The sequence below is a fragment of the Girardinichthys multiradiatus genome, chromosome 15 (assembly GCF_021462225.1).
Source record: "Girardinichthys multiradiatus isolate DD_20200921_A chromosome 15, DD_fGirMul_XY1, whole genome shotgun sequence".
NCBI lineage: Eukaryota > Metazoa > Chordata > Actinopteri > Cyprinodontiformes > Goodeidae > Girardinichthys > Girardinichthys multiradiatus.
Genome location: NC_061808.1, coordinates 22,103,368 through 22,119,793, shown reverse-complemented (window position 1 = coordinate 22,119,793; position 16,426 = coordinate 22,103,368). Strand labels below are relative to the sequence as shown.

Below are 16,426 nucleotides of genomic sequence, written 5' to 3'. Positions count from 1 at the left end.
CTGTTTCTGGTTCAAAAGTGGCTTGACCTGGGGAATGCGGCACCTGCAGCCCATTTCCTGCACACGCCTGTGCACGGTGGCTCTGGATGTTTCTACTCCAGACTCAGTCCACTGCTTCCGCAGGTCCCCCAAGGTCTGGAATCGGCCCTTCTCCACAATCCTCCTCAGGGTCCGGTCACCTCTTCTCGTTGTGCAGCGTTTTCTGCCACACTTTTTCCTTCCCACAGACTTCCCACTGAGGTGCCTTGATACAGCACTCTGGGAACAGCCTATTCGTTCAGAAATTTCTTTCTGTGTCTTACCCTCTTGCTTGAGGGTGTCAATAGTGGCCTTCTGGACAGCAGTCAGGTCAGCAGTCTTACCCATGATTGGAGTTTTGAGTGATGAACCAGGATGGGAGTTTTAAAGGCCTCAGGAATGTTTTGCAGGTGTTTAGAGTTAACTCGTTGATTCAGATGATTAGGTTCATAGCTCGTTTAGAGACCCTTTTAATGATATGCTAATTTTGTGAGATAGGAATTTTGGGTTTTCATGAGCTGTATGCCAAAATCATCCGTATTAAGACAATAAAAGACCTGAAATATTTCAGTTAGTGTGCAATGAATCTAAAATATATGAATGTTAAATTTTCATCATGACATTATGGAAAATAATGAACTTTATCACAATATGCTAATATTTTGAGAAGGACCTGTATATATACACATATATACATACATACACATACACATACATACATGCATGGTTTGTGAATCACTTTGAGGCCAACCGATAGTCCTTCTCCATGGCCTCACCAAACTCCTCTCAGGCCCAAGTTTTTGCCTCTGCCACAGCCCGGCCCGCGGCACACTTGGCCTCACGGTACCCGTCAGCCGCCTCAGGAGTCCCACAACCCAACCACAGCCTATAGGACTCCTTCTAGATCTTGGCAGTGTCCCTTACTGCTGGTGGAGATGTGGAGAACATGGTCCACTCTGACTCTATGTCTCCAACATCCCCCGGAATCTGGTCAAAGCTTTCCCGGAGGTGAGAGTTGAATTCATCCCTGGCCGAGGGCTCTGCCAGACATCACCGGCAGACCCTCACTGTGCGCTTGGGCCAGCCAAGTGTGTCCGCTTTCTTCTCTTCCAGCGGATTCAACTCACCACCAGGTGGTGATCAGTGGACAGCTCAGCCCCTCTCTTCACCCGAGTGTCCAAAACATGTGGCCGAAGGTCTGACGACACAACAAAGTCAATCATTGACCTCCTGCCTAGGGTGTCCTGGTGCCAAGTGTTAGGATTATGAATCTGAGAATATTATTTAATATTAATATTTTATCAAATAATATTTCGGTCTGTTAAGGGTTGTCCTGTGAATACTAGCCCAGTAAGGCGATGGTATTAGGACAAAAGTGAAAGGAATGAGCCAAGCCCTGACATTATTGAACAGCATAAACTCTGCACACACACGGAATTAATTCACACAATTTCTTAAAATACAAGAATTTATTAACAAAAATAAGTAAACTCAAAGTCAAACATATTTCAATCAACAAACTCTTTACTATGCTAAAATAATCCAACTAAACTACCAAGCAGAATTAAAGAATAGGTAAGACTAATGGCTATGTACAATATAAACAAGTTGATGAGAGATGATTGAAAATCATGACCGAAAGAGTGATGCAACATTACCATACAATGTTTATGTTTGAGAACCAAGGATTATCCTGAAGAATCTTGAAGTGAAGTTAAGTTAGTCTTGGAACCAACTTAGACAATAATCAGCAAACGTTTAGACAACCATTCACAATACAAGATCAGATAAAATATTATTTTAATAAAATAATGTTTTAAGAATGATCTGCTGAATAAAACCAACCTTCTGGATGACTAATTCTCAATGGGGTCTCATTAGCTGCCTTTATTTATTAAAATAATATTTAAAGAAATATTATTAAGGGAATATTTTGGAAAAGAGCCAAATCTTTCTGGAGAAATGACGCTTAATGGTGTTTACTTAGTTATCAGATTTAGTAAAATAATGTTTAGGGACTATTATTCACTAGCTTGAAACTAACAACCTTTCTGGGTAAATATTATTTGGCAGAAAGCACGTGTCCTTACCTGTTAGCAGTTGAAGCTATCAAAGGAGGCTAATAGCTTAGCACCAGAATCAAACACCCCTCCTTTAAAAATACCGTTAATAAAAGGGGTTAAAATGCATAAGCGCGGACGACACATTATGGCCGATCTTCGGTGTTCAAAATCACCCTTTAAATAAAGTTTGTCTTAATTTTAAAAACCCACAAACAGAACACAACCTGAACACGTTTGCTGCAGATATTCTGCTAGCACCAAGATAGCTGAGTTCAACACAAACAAAATCAAATTTTATAAAATGAAAAATGCTTAGATCATTTCAATCTAAATCACTTCTGTATTATTCTGCGCAAACACTTAACCTCATGAACTGTGGTGAGGAACGTTGTCCAGGGCGGCGAAGTTTGAAGAAACGTCTGCAGTCTTTAAACGGTTAGCTAACCTCCTTAGCTGTGGGGAGTGGCGGCTGTTCTGTCGGTGGGCCAAACTGCACGTTACCGTAACCACGGTGATGCGGCTACTTTTTGTCCTTCTCTCAGGCAGGGAAAACCGCTTCACTCGGCTTGTAGAGATAGCGTCTCTACTGGGCACTTCTCTGAGACAGTTTGCTTCTGCTGGCCTCAGAGAGAAAGTAAGCAATGCTTATACCTTAATTTACCCCATTTTTATGAATGAATACCAGATTCTTTCAACAGTAATTCATCAGTACTTAACTTGTGCATATGATTGATGATCGTATGACACCCTTGGATCCAGTTTGAAGAGTTGATGTCTGCTTGCCAGCAAAGAGACATTAGCGTGCTTGTCTCTCAGGCAGCCTCGCAGCGGAGTCCCGGGTGGAACAGATCGGACCATTGGAAAGGGGGGTGCTTTTATACAGCCAGTGGCTCTTCTTCTCTGTCAAACTGCGATAATTGAATGCATTAGATGAGAAAACAGAAAGACAAATCAGGAGAAATAAGGGCGACCTGACACTTTTTATCTCAGTCTCCTCTGTGGCCCACCTCTGTTTTTGCAAAATGCTCACAAATAGACAAACAGATGCAATAAACAAGCTTGTGTTTTTATTCTGCCTGTATGCATCATGTCGCCTATTAAATGAGTGAATGTCTATTTTTTCTTTTCTAGAATTTTGTCCCTTATGCCCTGCTGTTCCCTCTCATCATGTGCTTACTGTCTCTCTCTGTAAATCGATAGTGCTACTTATAGTGTGGCTGAGTGCCAAGCTACCGAACAGCTTTACTACTGTCTTACAGTAATTGGTGTGTTGAAACACTGTCATGCTCCCTGAGCACAAACTCAACAGTCTGACGGGTTCACTGGCTGTCTGGCTGCCTGGTTTAAGGCACATCTCTAAGTGAGCGGTTAGTGTTTCATTGGACTGCACAATGAACTGAAAGACTAGTTGTCTTCCTGCCTACTAGTTAGCTGCCTGATTTTCACGTAACTGACGGAGAGAATGATAAAAATAATAAAGGGGTGTTTGTCTGTTGGAATGTTTTAGATTTCAAGAAAACAGAGTTCACGTGGACAGAATAAATAAAAAAAAAAAACTGATATCTTAAATAAGGCTTTGTGTGGACAATGTTTATGGGAAGAGGATACCCAATGAGACACAGCAGCTGTCAAGATCTTTTCCAGAGCATGATTTTACTTGGGTTGGTTGTCTTTTTGGTATGTGATGGACTAGTTTGCTTGTCTAATGGCTTCACTGTATGATTGTCTATGTATCTTACAGATTTGTATGATGTACCCTGCCACTGCTCCAAATCTGAAAGTGCCTTTCATATTTGGCTCGTCTCGTGACTTGTGAATTTTAGTAAGCATGCAGTCATATTCAATAAATTAGAATATAGAAAAATATTATAAATATTACAGAAAAGTTCATTTATTTCAGTAACTTGAGTCAAGTAGAACACATTATAATGATTATTTCAGTTGAAGTATGATTTTCGTCTTACTGCTAATGAAAACATGACATTTACAATTAAAACATTACAGTTTGTTTATAAAGATATGTTTCCTTAATGAAAAGTATGTTTAATACCTGCTTAAAGGTTGTTATTTTTCAAATGTACTTTTAATCTGATAAATGAGCCTCATTAGAGAGGATATTGTAATACTGACCTGTAACAAAACCGTACAGGGACATCGCAATAAAATAGAATTTAACAGAACAGATAATATTTTTTAATAATTTATTTCAACAAGTAAAACTCTTTTATAGATTCATTACACAGACATCAATAGAATTCAAGCACTTATTTATTTTCATTTTAATTATTATGATCTCCAGCTTCTCAGAACCCAAAATTCAGTTTGCCAGAAAATTAGAATATTACATAAAACAAAGAAAAAAGATTTTTAAGAGGGAAATTTCATATTATGGCCTATACCAATCATGCAGACAGACATTAACACCTTACTTATGTAAGGTTAGCCTAAAAGGTCATTTGCCAGTGAAGCTTGCTCTTCATAGAGTGCTGTATCCATGCTTATTAATGCAAAGTTTAGTGGAAGAAAAAATGTCTTAGAAAAAGCGACACAATTGACAAGAAAAACCGCAGGCACATTTCTTGTTTAAGACAACTTCTGAGCTGGAGAATGCAGCAGTCAGAACCATGTAGCCAACAGGTGTTGGTTCACTGTGTTTTTTTAAGTTTAAAGTCTGAGCTGCTGTCTGCCTGGAAGATGTAGGGCACCTCATGCTGACGTCTGCTGACAATGAAGATTTTGATTTAACTTTCCAGCTGGAGCTCCAGCCCACACTGCCAAAACTACAAATACGTTGTTTAATGACCATGGTATCACTGTGCTTGCTTGGTCAGCAAACCTGCCTGACCTAAACCCCATCGAAAAATCAATGGAGTATTGTCAAGTGGAAGATGAGAGACCAGACCTGTTAATGCATATGAGCTAAAGTATGCAGCATGGTCTTCCATTACACCTCAGCAGAGGCACAGGTTGCATCAATGCGACTCCATGCCACGTTGCATTGATGCTGTAATTTACAAAAAGAGGCCCTGACAGAGTTTTAGGTGCATGTACTGTTCAGTACATGGAGATACTTGATACTTGCATAGTTGTTCCTATGTATGATTCAGATTTTCTGAGAAACTGAATTTTCAGTTTTCATTAATCAGCACAATTATCATGAAAGTGTAATAAATCTATTTAGTAAATTAGTTTTGCATTTTGAATTGAATTACTGAAAATAATACTTTTCATTGATTTTCTTATTTTTTGAGCTGTGTCTGTATATCCTGGTTAGTTTGCTGCAGTAAATAAATGCCTCATTTTTTACTTTATTATCCATCACGTTTAGAGATGGAGATTTGTCCGACAATTGGCAAAACAAGCACCCAAACAACAGATAATAAAACACACTATTAACACAATATATCTAAAAACTATATCTGCCCACTCTATTTTAAAGAGCGGACAGATTATTTCTCTGATCTATGTTATGATTATCATCTTTGCTGAGACAGAGCACAACTCCTTTAGGGCCATCTTTAATCACAGTTTTTTTTCAGCTGTGTTTTACCTGCTAATGAAACTGGCAAGTTGATAATTAAATTTAAAAAAAAGAAAAATATCTAAGTAAAAGGCTTGTTACTGGCTCTGTGGTGTTGTAATTGCAGTGATTAACCAAAGTGGAGGAACTACTTAGGGAAATTACCTACTGTTGTTTGTGTTGTTGAAGAAAACCTGCGTACAGTCAGGTCTTCAGTGCACACGCCTGAAAAACCTTGACGAGGTAAGACTATAAGTCCTCACAATGGAAAGATCATTGGCTGGTTTGAGTGCTTAATGTTTAAGAAAAAAAGTTGTGCAAGTCCCAGACATTTAGGCTATGTTTTGTACAATAACAGCACCTACTGTATAATATAGCACATTTAAAGACAGCTCAATCTGCCCAAAGTAGTTATACACATTATATCTACAAAATGTTTTAAAATGTCAACAAGAAATTAAAACAGAAAGAAGATAACAAAAAACAAGTATCCACATTTAAAAAAAGCAAAAAGAAGGATTATTCAGAAAATACTAAAAGACAGCAGCACATGAAACAGATCATGAAAAGCAAAAAGACAATTCAAAGATATATTTAGGCTGGAAATGTCTATTTTCAAAAAAGTGATAGATTGTGGTCCTAAACTTTTTTCCTGCTGTGCAGTTCCTGTTGCCCTATATGGAAGCCCATTTCCGCCACTCTGATAAAAAAACAACAACAAAAAAACAGAGAAACAGTACATCTTATGATGCGCCTGATGGATCCAAATGGGGTTGACCTGCGTGCACGAAATCGCTTGAGACGACGCTTGTATGTCAGTCGTGGACCAAACTATGTATGGCACATTAATGGGTATGACAAACTGAAGCCTTATGGAATATGTATTAATGGATGCATAGATGGCTTCTCGAGGAAAATGATCTGGTTAGAAGCATATAAAACTAACAGTGACCGTCGCATTATTGCTGGCTATTTCATTGATGCTGTGATGGAGTGCAATGGATGTCCACAAAACATCAGAGTGGATCATGGCACAGAGAACACTCATGTTGCGGCGATGCAAAGATTTCTGCACGAGGAGGAAAATGGTTTTGACTGTGTTGTCCTTGGTCCGAGTACTGGAAATCAGAGGATAGAACGATGGTGGTGCACCTTAAGAAGTGAATGTGCCCAGTTTTGGATGGACCATTTTGACCAGCTGAAAGCTGATGGCTATTTTGTTGACAGCTTTTTGGACAAATCGCTGATTCAGTTTTGCTTCCTACAAACAATATAGGTAATACTAATTTATTTATTGCTTTCAATGCACAAATATAAAATCAGTTATAAATAATTTAAAAACAAGAATTGTTTTCTAATTACTATTTTCTTATTTTTTTTCTTCTTTTCTTAATCATACAGATGGAGCTGGATGAAGTTGTCCATGCGTGGAATAACCATCGTATACGATCTACAAATAATCCTCGGGCTCAGAACGGTCGCCCCACATTAATGCATGCTGTTCCCAACCTGTATGGGGCTCCAAATTTTCTACAGCCTGCCAGCCAAACAGAGCTAGAAATATGTCTAGAGGAATGTCTTTTTAAGGACTTTCCCTGTGATGTTGATGTGTTTCACTTATGCACTGAACTCATGACAGAGCACAGACTGGTAATGTCAGATGATGTGTATGAAATTACTAATCTTTATGTAAGACTCCGTCAAATGATTAGTGATGGACTGGGGGAATAGATTTTCCAAATCACCGCTGCTCCACAAAAACTACAAAGCTTATATTATGTAAATATTGCTCGTGTAAACACCGTGTGTCATTGTAATAAAGCTAAATTGCATGTGTGATACAGATTTTTTCTGTTTTACTTAAAAAGACTAATACATTTTGACTTCCTTCAAAGTAGAAGTCAAGGTCGCCCTATTAATCCCTATGTATTTAATGTAATATGACTGTAAAATAGTACCCTCTGGTTCAAAACTAGACTCAGTAGTGCCAAAATATTATGGTTATCCCTTTTCTTTAATTTTTCAGGGGAATATTGCTTAAATGGACAGTGGTGTTACCAAGTACAAGCAATGTTCTAAACAGGTTGTTCCTAACAGATTACTGTGACATTTTCCTATCAACATGTTATTGTTTGTAATTTTGTTACTGTTCTGTTTATTTGATAAGATAGCGTGTGACATATTACTCTTCACATTTATATTTCAGTCTTTTTGTGATTCCAAATAAATTTCTTTACAGTGCAACAGCTACTCAAAAACAGATTCTACATGGCACTCAAAATAATTTATTTTGTATTCTGCCAACAAAGAACAGTCCATTTTTTTGACATTCCCAAAAATAAATGACAAGGGCTTCAAAAATACTCATCTTAGTGTGCACACATTTAATAAGCTTAACAGAAGGTGGGTGAAGTAAAACATTACAAAAAATACCCTGTCTATAACCTTCCACAAAAAACCCAAAACATAAAAAAACAGAAACACAATATCCAATGTGCAAAAAAAGTATACATTTCAGAAAAAGATTTGTATATAATTATGAATGCAATGTAACAAGTACAACTATCAAAACAGTTTTATCAGAAAAAGATTCAACTAAACAGTTCCCATTACGGTTTTTTGTGGCTATGATCTTCTAAACATGTCCTACAGTGATTTTCATGTTACTTATGTTTTGATGTGTCAGGTAACAACATGTTGACTGTGGCAGAACAAAAGTCAACTACATTTTGTTGTTTGGCATCGAGGCTTTTCAATCCCAATTTTTAGCTGTACAAGTGCTCCCCTTAATGTTGACAGGTCTGAACATGAAGAACTTGTGCATGTGTAAATCATTAAGATAAGCTATTTTTTGGCAACAACAATTAAGCAATTAACCTTAAATGCTGCATATTTTACAACCCAAAAATAAAACATTTGCACAGCGAAAGACCAAAAAAAATAAAATTTGGTAGCCACAAATATTATTATCTTACATTACAAATGGTAAACTGAGTAAGGTCCTTTGTGTATAATTAAAATGTAATAATGTAATGAAACTTGTGGCACTTGTGGCACAAAGATTTGTGGCACAGACAACTGACAGATATTAAGATATTAAGATTTAATAAAAGTTTAAAGGTAGTTCTTCTAAGGTCAACAAGAACTCTTTGCAATACAAATAATAATTGCTTCAATATTTTTGTGCTCTGTCATTTATCCAACACTAATTTTGAAAATGTTAAAGTATAAATGTCACTGGCTTACAAACAAAAAAATATACTATTTTGATGTTTGTACTTCATACTTGGATATATTATGATAGAAGCAACACAATTTTTGCAGCAAAAACATGACAGATCATAAATCATTGATATTATTTTTGTTTGAGAACAAAGCTTTGTTGAAAAGTTTTGCTGCACAAACCAGGCTTCACCTAGCACAAAAATATGATCCATTTTCTGTTAAATCGGAAGAATGTTTGGGGTTGTAACGTCACTCAGATCAAATCTTATCCCGAAAATCTGAAAGTATAACAAGAAAATGTGGACCCCCCCCAAAAGAAAACGTCTCATTTGATGTTGATGGACAATTTGTTACTTTGAATAGCCACCTTAATTTTTTTTGCCCTTTTGGATTTCCACAACTGTGATGATGCCAACTTTAAATGATGTCCATGACCCATACATTACTCCACAACTCCAAAACTTTGTTCATTTCAGCACAGAAATCTGGATAGCTGTCATAACAGACTGACAGCTCAAGGACACAGCTACATGTGTGAGCCACAGGTCTTCTGAGAAATCCTTGAATCTTGGTGAAATCAATAAGAATTCTCTTACCCAGGAAAAGGTCTGAACCTGTGCAGAATCTTAGAAACAAGGATAAATGCTGCAAATCTGCATTCCTGACCTATGTGCTGAGGTACTTTTGAATGTCCTTCTGATGGACATTCATTTTCTGAGGAAAGACAATGGACTTCAAAACTTTCCTTCCATTTGGTTGCAAGTTTTTATACACTGAAGCAAGGTCCTGAAAGCTCTTCCCAGTGATACTGAGTATTTTTACCCATTGTTCAATAACATAGGCAAGCTCTTGGACAAGTGTTTTGTGTGCAAGTTCCTGGAGGATTTCATTTACATTGGTGTCAGTGGGCATTCGTCTGTGGTTATCAAGAATCTCTATTAATTCTTCTTGGTCAACACTGCTGAAGTCTGATTGCCAAGACTGAAACACAGAACGCTCAGATTCAGGCATGTACTTAAGGAAATTTAACCTGTCCAAAGGCAGATAGCTCTAGTATGACAGGTGCGATCTTCACAGGAAGATATTTCTCTCTTGTCCATCCAAAAGTGATTATTCGGCCTACACTCTCCCACTGCTACTGTCCATAATCATGTCTGAGAAAAGGCACTTTATAGGCACCTCCTGTAGTACACTGGTCATAGAATTATTTCCAGAATTCAGAAAGACAACTCCTCCGTCATCATATCCCATCTCAGGTTTTCCATCAGGCAGGACAAGTTGGATTTTGAAGTCACTGTCTAGAAGTCCATCATCACAGAAATGTGCTACAAGCTCTGGAAGTACCTGTCCTTGGTGAACAACCAATATATTCTTTACTGCCTCTGCAGATGATGTGGTTTGTGGGGACATTGGCAGAGTATCATCCAAAATCTGTGGCTCACTGTCAGAAAACTCTCCTAGAAACACTATTTAACTGCTATCCAATACCCCCTTCCTAAGCTCTGGGGAATTAGGTGAAAAGTTAATATTTTCATGATTTGTGATGCTTCCAACAAATATCAGGTCAGGAGTTACTGTTTCAGATATTGTAGATTGACCGGTTGTTGCAACACTTAAAGCAGAAGAGGAAGGCTGACTCAGAAAAAACTCTTGATCTTGAAAAAATGGTGAAGACAAAGCTTCATCTTGACTGTTTGACTGGTTATCCTTCTTTTTACATGTGGTTAGATAAAACCTAATAATAGGTAGTTTTGTATCATTATACAATTGCCTAACTGTTATTTTGTCATCAACTGCCACTTCTTGATAATCCTTGAGATCTACCTCATAATATGCTGGGCCCCTTCTCTATTTATTCCATTTGAAAAGAATAGAGCAGCTGCCATTTGGATTATCTCATGTATGTCTGACGAAGTCTGTTCATCTTCGTCAGACATACATTTTGTACATATTCTTTAATCTATGGAAAGTTCAAATCCTGCTTTCTTCCTATACAAGAAAACGTTATGACATATTTTAGTTTAACATAAAAAAATACACACTCCTAAAGGTATTGTTTTGGAGTCGCAAATAGCATAAGAAGCCAGTAAAGAGTAATTTGGGGCCAAGAGGCAGTATCTATGAATTACATACCAGTTATTACACCACGACTTTATGGTAAACTGAATATGTGTCATTACAGCAAATAAAAAAGTAAGGCAAGACAACATTTCTCCAAACCACCTGGCTGTGGACTGACGAAGTAAAAAAATTAAAAAAGTTAGCTTTAAAGTAGCAACGCATCCCCTTAAGCTATCTTAAAGATTAGCTATTGTCAATATGCCAAATTGATTACTTTATACAATGCAAGCTTATGTTACAGATCCAGTTTCAATTAACAAATCCACGTTTCTTACCATTGTACACAGCTATGCTTCGCTAGTGTTTTATGCTTGCAAGCGCGACTGACTGGAAGCCAAACTGATGGTTCAGGTGGACTGTACCAACTCAAAAGGAAGTTCAAACTGACCGGAGTTTTACAATTTTATTTATAATTTGAAAAAGTAAACAATTTCAAGCACACTTCAAGCATAATAAAAATAGTATAATATAATGTACTGTTTTGTATAAATGTTATGTTTTGGGATCTAATAGGCTAATTCATTTTCGCTTGCATTGGTTTGTTCCACATGCTAAAAACGGATTATCTAATATATTGAAACGATATTTAACACTGTAAGAATTTGTAATGTGAAAAAAAGTATGATTACAGTGGCCTACCTCATGTTTAGTATGCAAGCACCACACCAGTTCTTTAGACACAAACATCTCAGTCTCCCGAAGTGCTGCGTCCAGTCATAATTATGACTTAGCTATCTCATTATTATGAGATACTATCTCATAATTATGACTTAGCTATCTCATTATTATGACTTAGCTATCTCATTATTATGAGATACTATCTCATTATTATGACTTAGCTATCTCATTATTATGAGATACTATCTCATTATTATGACTTAGCTATCTCATTATTATGAGATAGTATCTCATTATTATGACTTAGCTATCTCATTATTATGAGATAGTATCTCATTATTATGACTTAGCTATCTCATTATAATAAGATAGCTAAGTCATAATTATGAGATAGTATCTCATTATAATAAGATAGCTAAGTCATAATAATGAGATAGCTAAGTCATAATTATGAGATACTATTTCATAATTATGACTTAGCTATCTCATTATTATGAGATAGTATCTCATTATTATGAGATAGCTACAGGGGTTGGACAATGAAACTGAAACACCTGGTTTTAGACCACAATAATTTATTAGTATGGTGTAGGGCCTCCTTTGGCGGCCAATACAGCGTCAATTCGTCTTGGGAATGACATATACAAGTCCTGCACAGTGGTCAGAGGAATTTTAAGCCATTCTTCTTGCAGGATAGTGGCCAGGTCACTACGTGATACTGGTGGAGGAAAACGTTTCCTGACTCGCTCCTCCAAAACACCCCAATGTGGATCAATAATATTTAGATCTGGTGACTGTGCAGGCCATGGGAGATGTTCAACTTCACTTTCATGTTCATCAAACCAATCTTTCACCAGTCTTGCTGTGTGTATTGGTGCATTGTCATCCTGATACACGGCACCGCCTTCAGGATACAATGTTTGAACCATTGGATGCACATGGTCCTCAAGGATGGTTCGGTAGTCCTTGGCAGTGACGCGCCCATCTAGCACAAGTATTGGACCAAGGGAATGCCATGATATGGCAGCCCAAACCATCACTGATCCACCCCCATGCTTCACTCTGGGCATGCAACAGTCTGGGTGGTACGCTTCTTTGGGGCTTCTCCACACCGTACCTCTCCCAGATGTGGGGAAAACAGTAAAGGTGGACTCATCAGAGAACAATACATGTTTCACATTGTCCACAGCCCAAGATTTGCGCTCCTTGCACCATTGAAACCGACGTTTGGCATTGGCATGAGTGACCAAAGGTTTGGCTATAGCAGCCCGGCCGTGTATATTGACCCTGTGGAGCTCCTGATGGACAGTTCTGGTGGAAACAGGAGAGTTGAGGAGCACATTTAATTCTGCCGTGATTTGGGCAGCCGTGGTTTTATGTTTTTTGGATACAATCCGGGTTAGCACCCGAACATCCCTTTCAGACAGCTTCCTCTTGCGTCCACAATTAGTCCTGTTGGATGTGGTTCGTCCTTCTTGGTGGTATGCTGACATTACCCTGGATACCGTGGCTCTTGATACATCACAAAGACTTGCTGTCTTGGTCACAGATGCGCCAGCAAGACGTGCACCAACAATTTGTCCTCTTTTGAACTCTGGTATGTCACCCATAATGTTGTGTACATTTCAATATTTTGAGCAAAACTGTGCTCTTACCCTGCTAACTGAACCTTCACACTCTGCTCTTACTGGTGCAATGTGCAATCAATGAAGACTGGCTACCAGACTGGTCCAATTCAGCCATGAAACCTCCCACACTAAAACGACAAGTGTTTCAGTTTCATTGTCCAACTCCTGTAAGTCATAATTATGAGACAGTATCTCATAATTATGACTTAGCTATCTTATTATAATGAGATAGCTAAGTCATAATTATGAGATAAGTTGTTTTTTTTTTCATCAGAGTGGCAGAAATGGGCTTTCATAGCCCCAAATACATCCTCTCCTTCTTATTTTTTTGTACTGACCCAATTACATGTTTATTTAAAGCTGGGATATGTCATTTATATGAAAGTATTGTCTTTTATATTTCAACTTTAAATTAAAAAGGTCTCTTAAATAATTAATTAATTTGACAGTCTCTTTCTTTGTCCACAGTATTAACATACTGCCACAGCAAGCAGCGCATCCAGTAAGTGGCTTATCAAACAATACATACACCACAAGCATTGCATTAACCGGCTTCACTTTAACAAAACTGTTCTGAAAGCAGTCTACTATAATTTACTTATGGTCTATTATAAGAATATGCGGTAATGTAACACCACTGAACAGGATCTACCAGCAGGAGTTTGCTGAGATATTTTAGTTATAATCAGGGTTCATAATCTGTTATACCTCATAAACATAGACTCTTTTTCTCAATAATTATCTTCATAAATCATCAAACTACGTAACCAACAGATAAAGTGATAGTCTATGGTTAGATACATGGGTGCAAAGTAGTAGCCCTAATTCATAAAAAGAATATGTGGCCAGTGTAAGAAATAAATGCCGGTGAACTGAAAAGGAGTGAACCCACCCCTTAATCCATGCATTTTCCATGAAATGTTTACTAGATTAGCTCTGATACATCATTACATATGCACATGCCTTATTTTTTTTAAAACAATCTCTGTTTAATATGCTGATTATTGAAGGTTTAGAATCCTTTGAGTAGCAGCTAATTAAAAAAACTTTTTAACCCTTGATTTGTTGAACACAAAAATGTAATTCCTATTTTGTAATTATTCATAAAACCAGACTTTTATGCCCCTTTACAGGAGGTACATAATGATTTCCTAAGAATGAAGAAACTGAAGTTTATGCTGCTTTAAAAAACAATCACTTAGAAAAACATGTAACAGAAATAAAATAAAGCATTTTGTATTGATAATAACGATGGAATGTGTTGATTTTTTGCTCATTCTTTAAACAAAGCAAGCATAGATATGTGTAAATATTTCATTTTCATTTTTACAAAATGAACTGAATGTCACTGAAGCCAGAAAATAATACAATGTTAAGGCCAGGCTTTATCCCGTCCAGACCGCTTAGCATTCAATTATCAGGGAGGACAAAAGAAAGAAACCTCAGCGCTGAAGAATTGAATGTCAGTCAACTAAAGCAAATGTTGTGCTCCACACTCCACAGCCTTAATCCTGTATTTGCTGAATAGGTTAAACTCTTCATTTTCTGTTTGTTTCTAGGTAGCACTCAAACTACTGAATCCTTTAAACAAAGATCAGAGGCAGAAGCAAAGCGGTTGTATATACGTTTAAAGACACCAGATGAAAACCAGCATCCTCTGAGGATGCTGGTTTTCCTTCAGTTCACTTGGCATTGCTGCAAACTGTGTATAGTTTTGCACAAGCGTCAAACTCTACAAACAAATTTAGATGAAAGCGATTACATGCAATCACTGATTGCGGCATTACAGGGATGTGTCAGTGCGGCTCTTGCTGACAAAATATTTTCATCACAAGAAATTTATCACAGAGCAGCGTGGCGGGGGTGGCAAACTCAGGCGAAATGTTAGTTTGAGTTAGTTAGAGTTATCATCAACACATAAACAGATTTAATTTAGTGGATTTGACACCTCCATCACAGCACAATTTATCTGCAGGAGGAAAACACAGCTGTAATGTACTCTATCGCCGAGATGAATGCATTTTCCATCACAGATGAATGTTTCCAGCACAAAGCAAGATTACAACAATCTGCCACAACATTAAAACCTTGACAGGTGAGGTAAATCCTATCGATTATCTCATTAGAGTCCTGTGTGTCAAGAAGTGGGATATATTAGGCAGCTCTTGAAGCTGAACTGAGACGGCTGGATTACGACCAAGGTGGTTTAAGGAAAGACGGCTAATAAATTAGTGGCAGTCCATGGGTGACCGAGCCTCAGTGATGAGTATAGGGATTGAAGGCTCGGACCCGGTGGTCTAATCCCAGCGAAGACCTACTGTTGCTGAAACAAGGGTTTGAATGGCCAAAAATCAAACATCTATATTTTGTAACCCTCTTTTAAAGTGCATTATAAAAGCAAGTTGATTTATTTAATGACAGTAGCAGCACTTTAGATTGAAGCCAATAAAACATAACCAACAAACTTTTAAAGGTTAAATATTATTATATGATATATGATAGAGCAAAACACCCTTAGACCCATGCCTCTCTAAAGCAAAAAGGCAATACAATACCATATATAATAGAGGAGGATGACTGCCTGTTGCCTTACACAGAAAACAGAACACCACACAGTTCATGCAGCAAAAACAACAGCTAGCTCTAGAGGAGTCAGGACATTAAGGGAGTATTAGATGTTGTTTGTGAGAATAAAGTTTTTCATGGGAGAAAATGTGTTGTTTTACCCTGGTTTTTACTTTTAATGTCTCCTACCTATCATAAACCATCTGCTGTGGTACTTGTAAATAAAAGCAATAACCTCTCAAATCCTAGATGTTTGCTCACAATAAGTAGCTGAAGGAGTAACTACGTTTTCTGCTGTACCAAATGAACGGCGGATTGTGTATAAGTACTCTGACTTCCCATCCAACCCCGGATGAAATGACTTTTTAGTACCAAATTACATATCACCTTGAAAAAACTAACTGCAGACAGACAGCCAGTGACCTTGACATATGAAAATTATGTTACTGTAATTCAGTAATACCCACACCATTCAAAATTTGACTGATTCTGCGCAGGATAACCAAGTAGGAGTTCCGTTTGCTTACATTCACTGTTTCTATGTTTGGTGACACAGTTGTTGGTAGAAGAGGAAGTAACTATGCTGGTCAGAACTGGAGCAGAAATTACAACAAACAAAAATGTTGCCAGAATTTTAGCTTTTTGAATTACAATTTTTTTATGCAAAA

General features: G+C 37.5%; 1 protein-coding gene across 3 annotated transcripts in view; it reads left to right on the top strand.

Annotated features, from left to right (window-relative positions):
• Positions 1-16,426, top strand: part of nkain2 (sodium/potassium transporting ATPase interacting 2) — a 151,538-nt gene that overhangs the window by 105,974 nt on the left and 29,138 nt on the right. Inside the window, exon 6 of one of the 3 annotated variants that reach the window (XM_047387776.1) lies at positions 7,003-7,854. The exons of 1 other annotated variant lie outside the window; for it this stretch is intronic. In XM_047387776.1, the coding sequence (XP_047243732.1) occupies positions 7,003-7,332 (330 nt within the window). In that variant the 3' untranslated portion in view covers positions 7,333-7,854. Of the gene's footprint in view, positions 1-7,002; positions 7,855-16,426 lie in introns of those variants that run through there. One more of the 3 variants, XM_047387775.1, reaches the window with a different exon arrangement.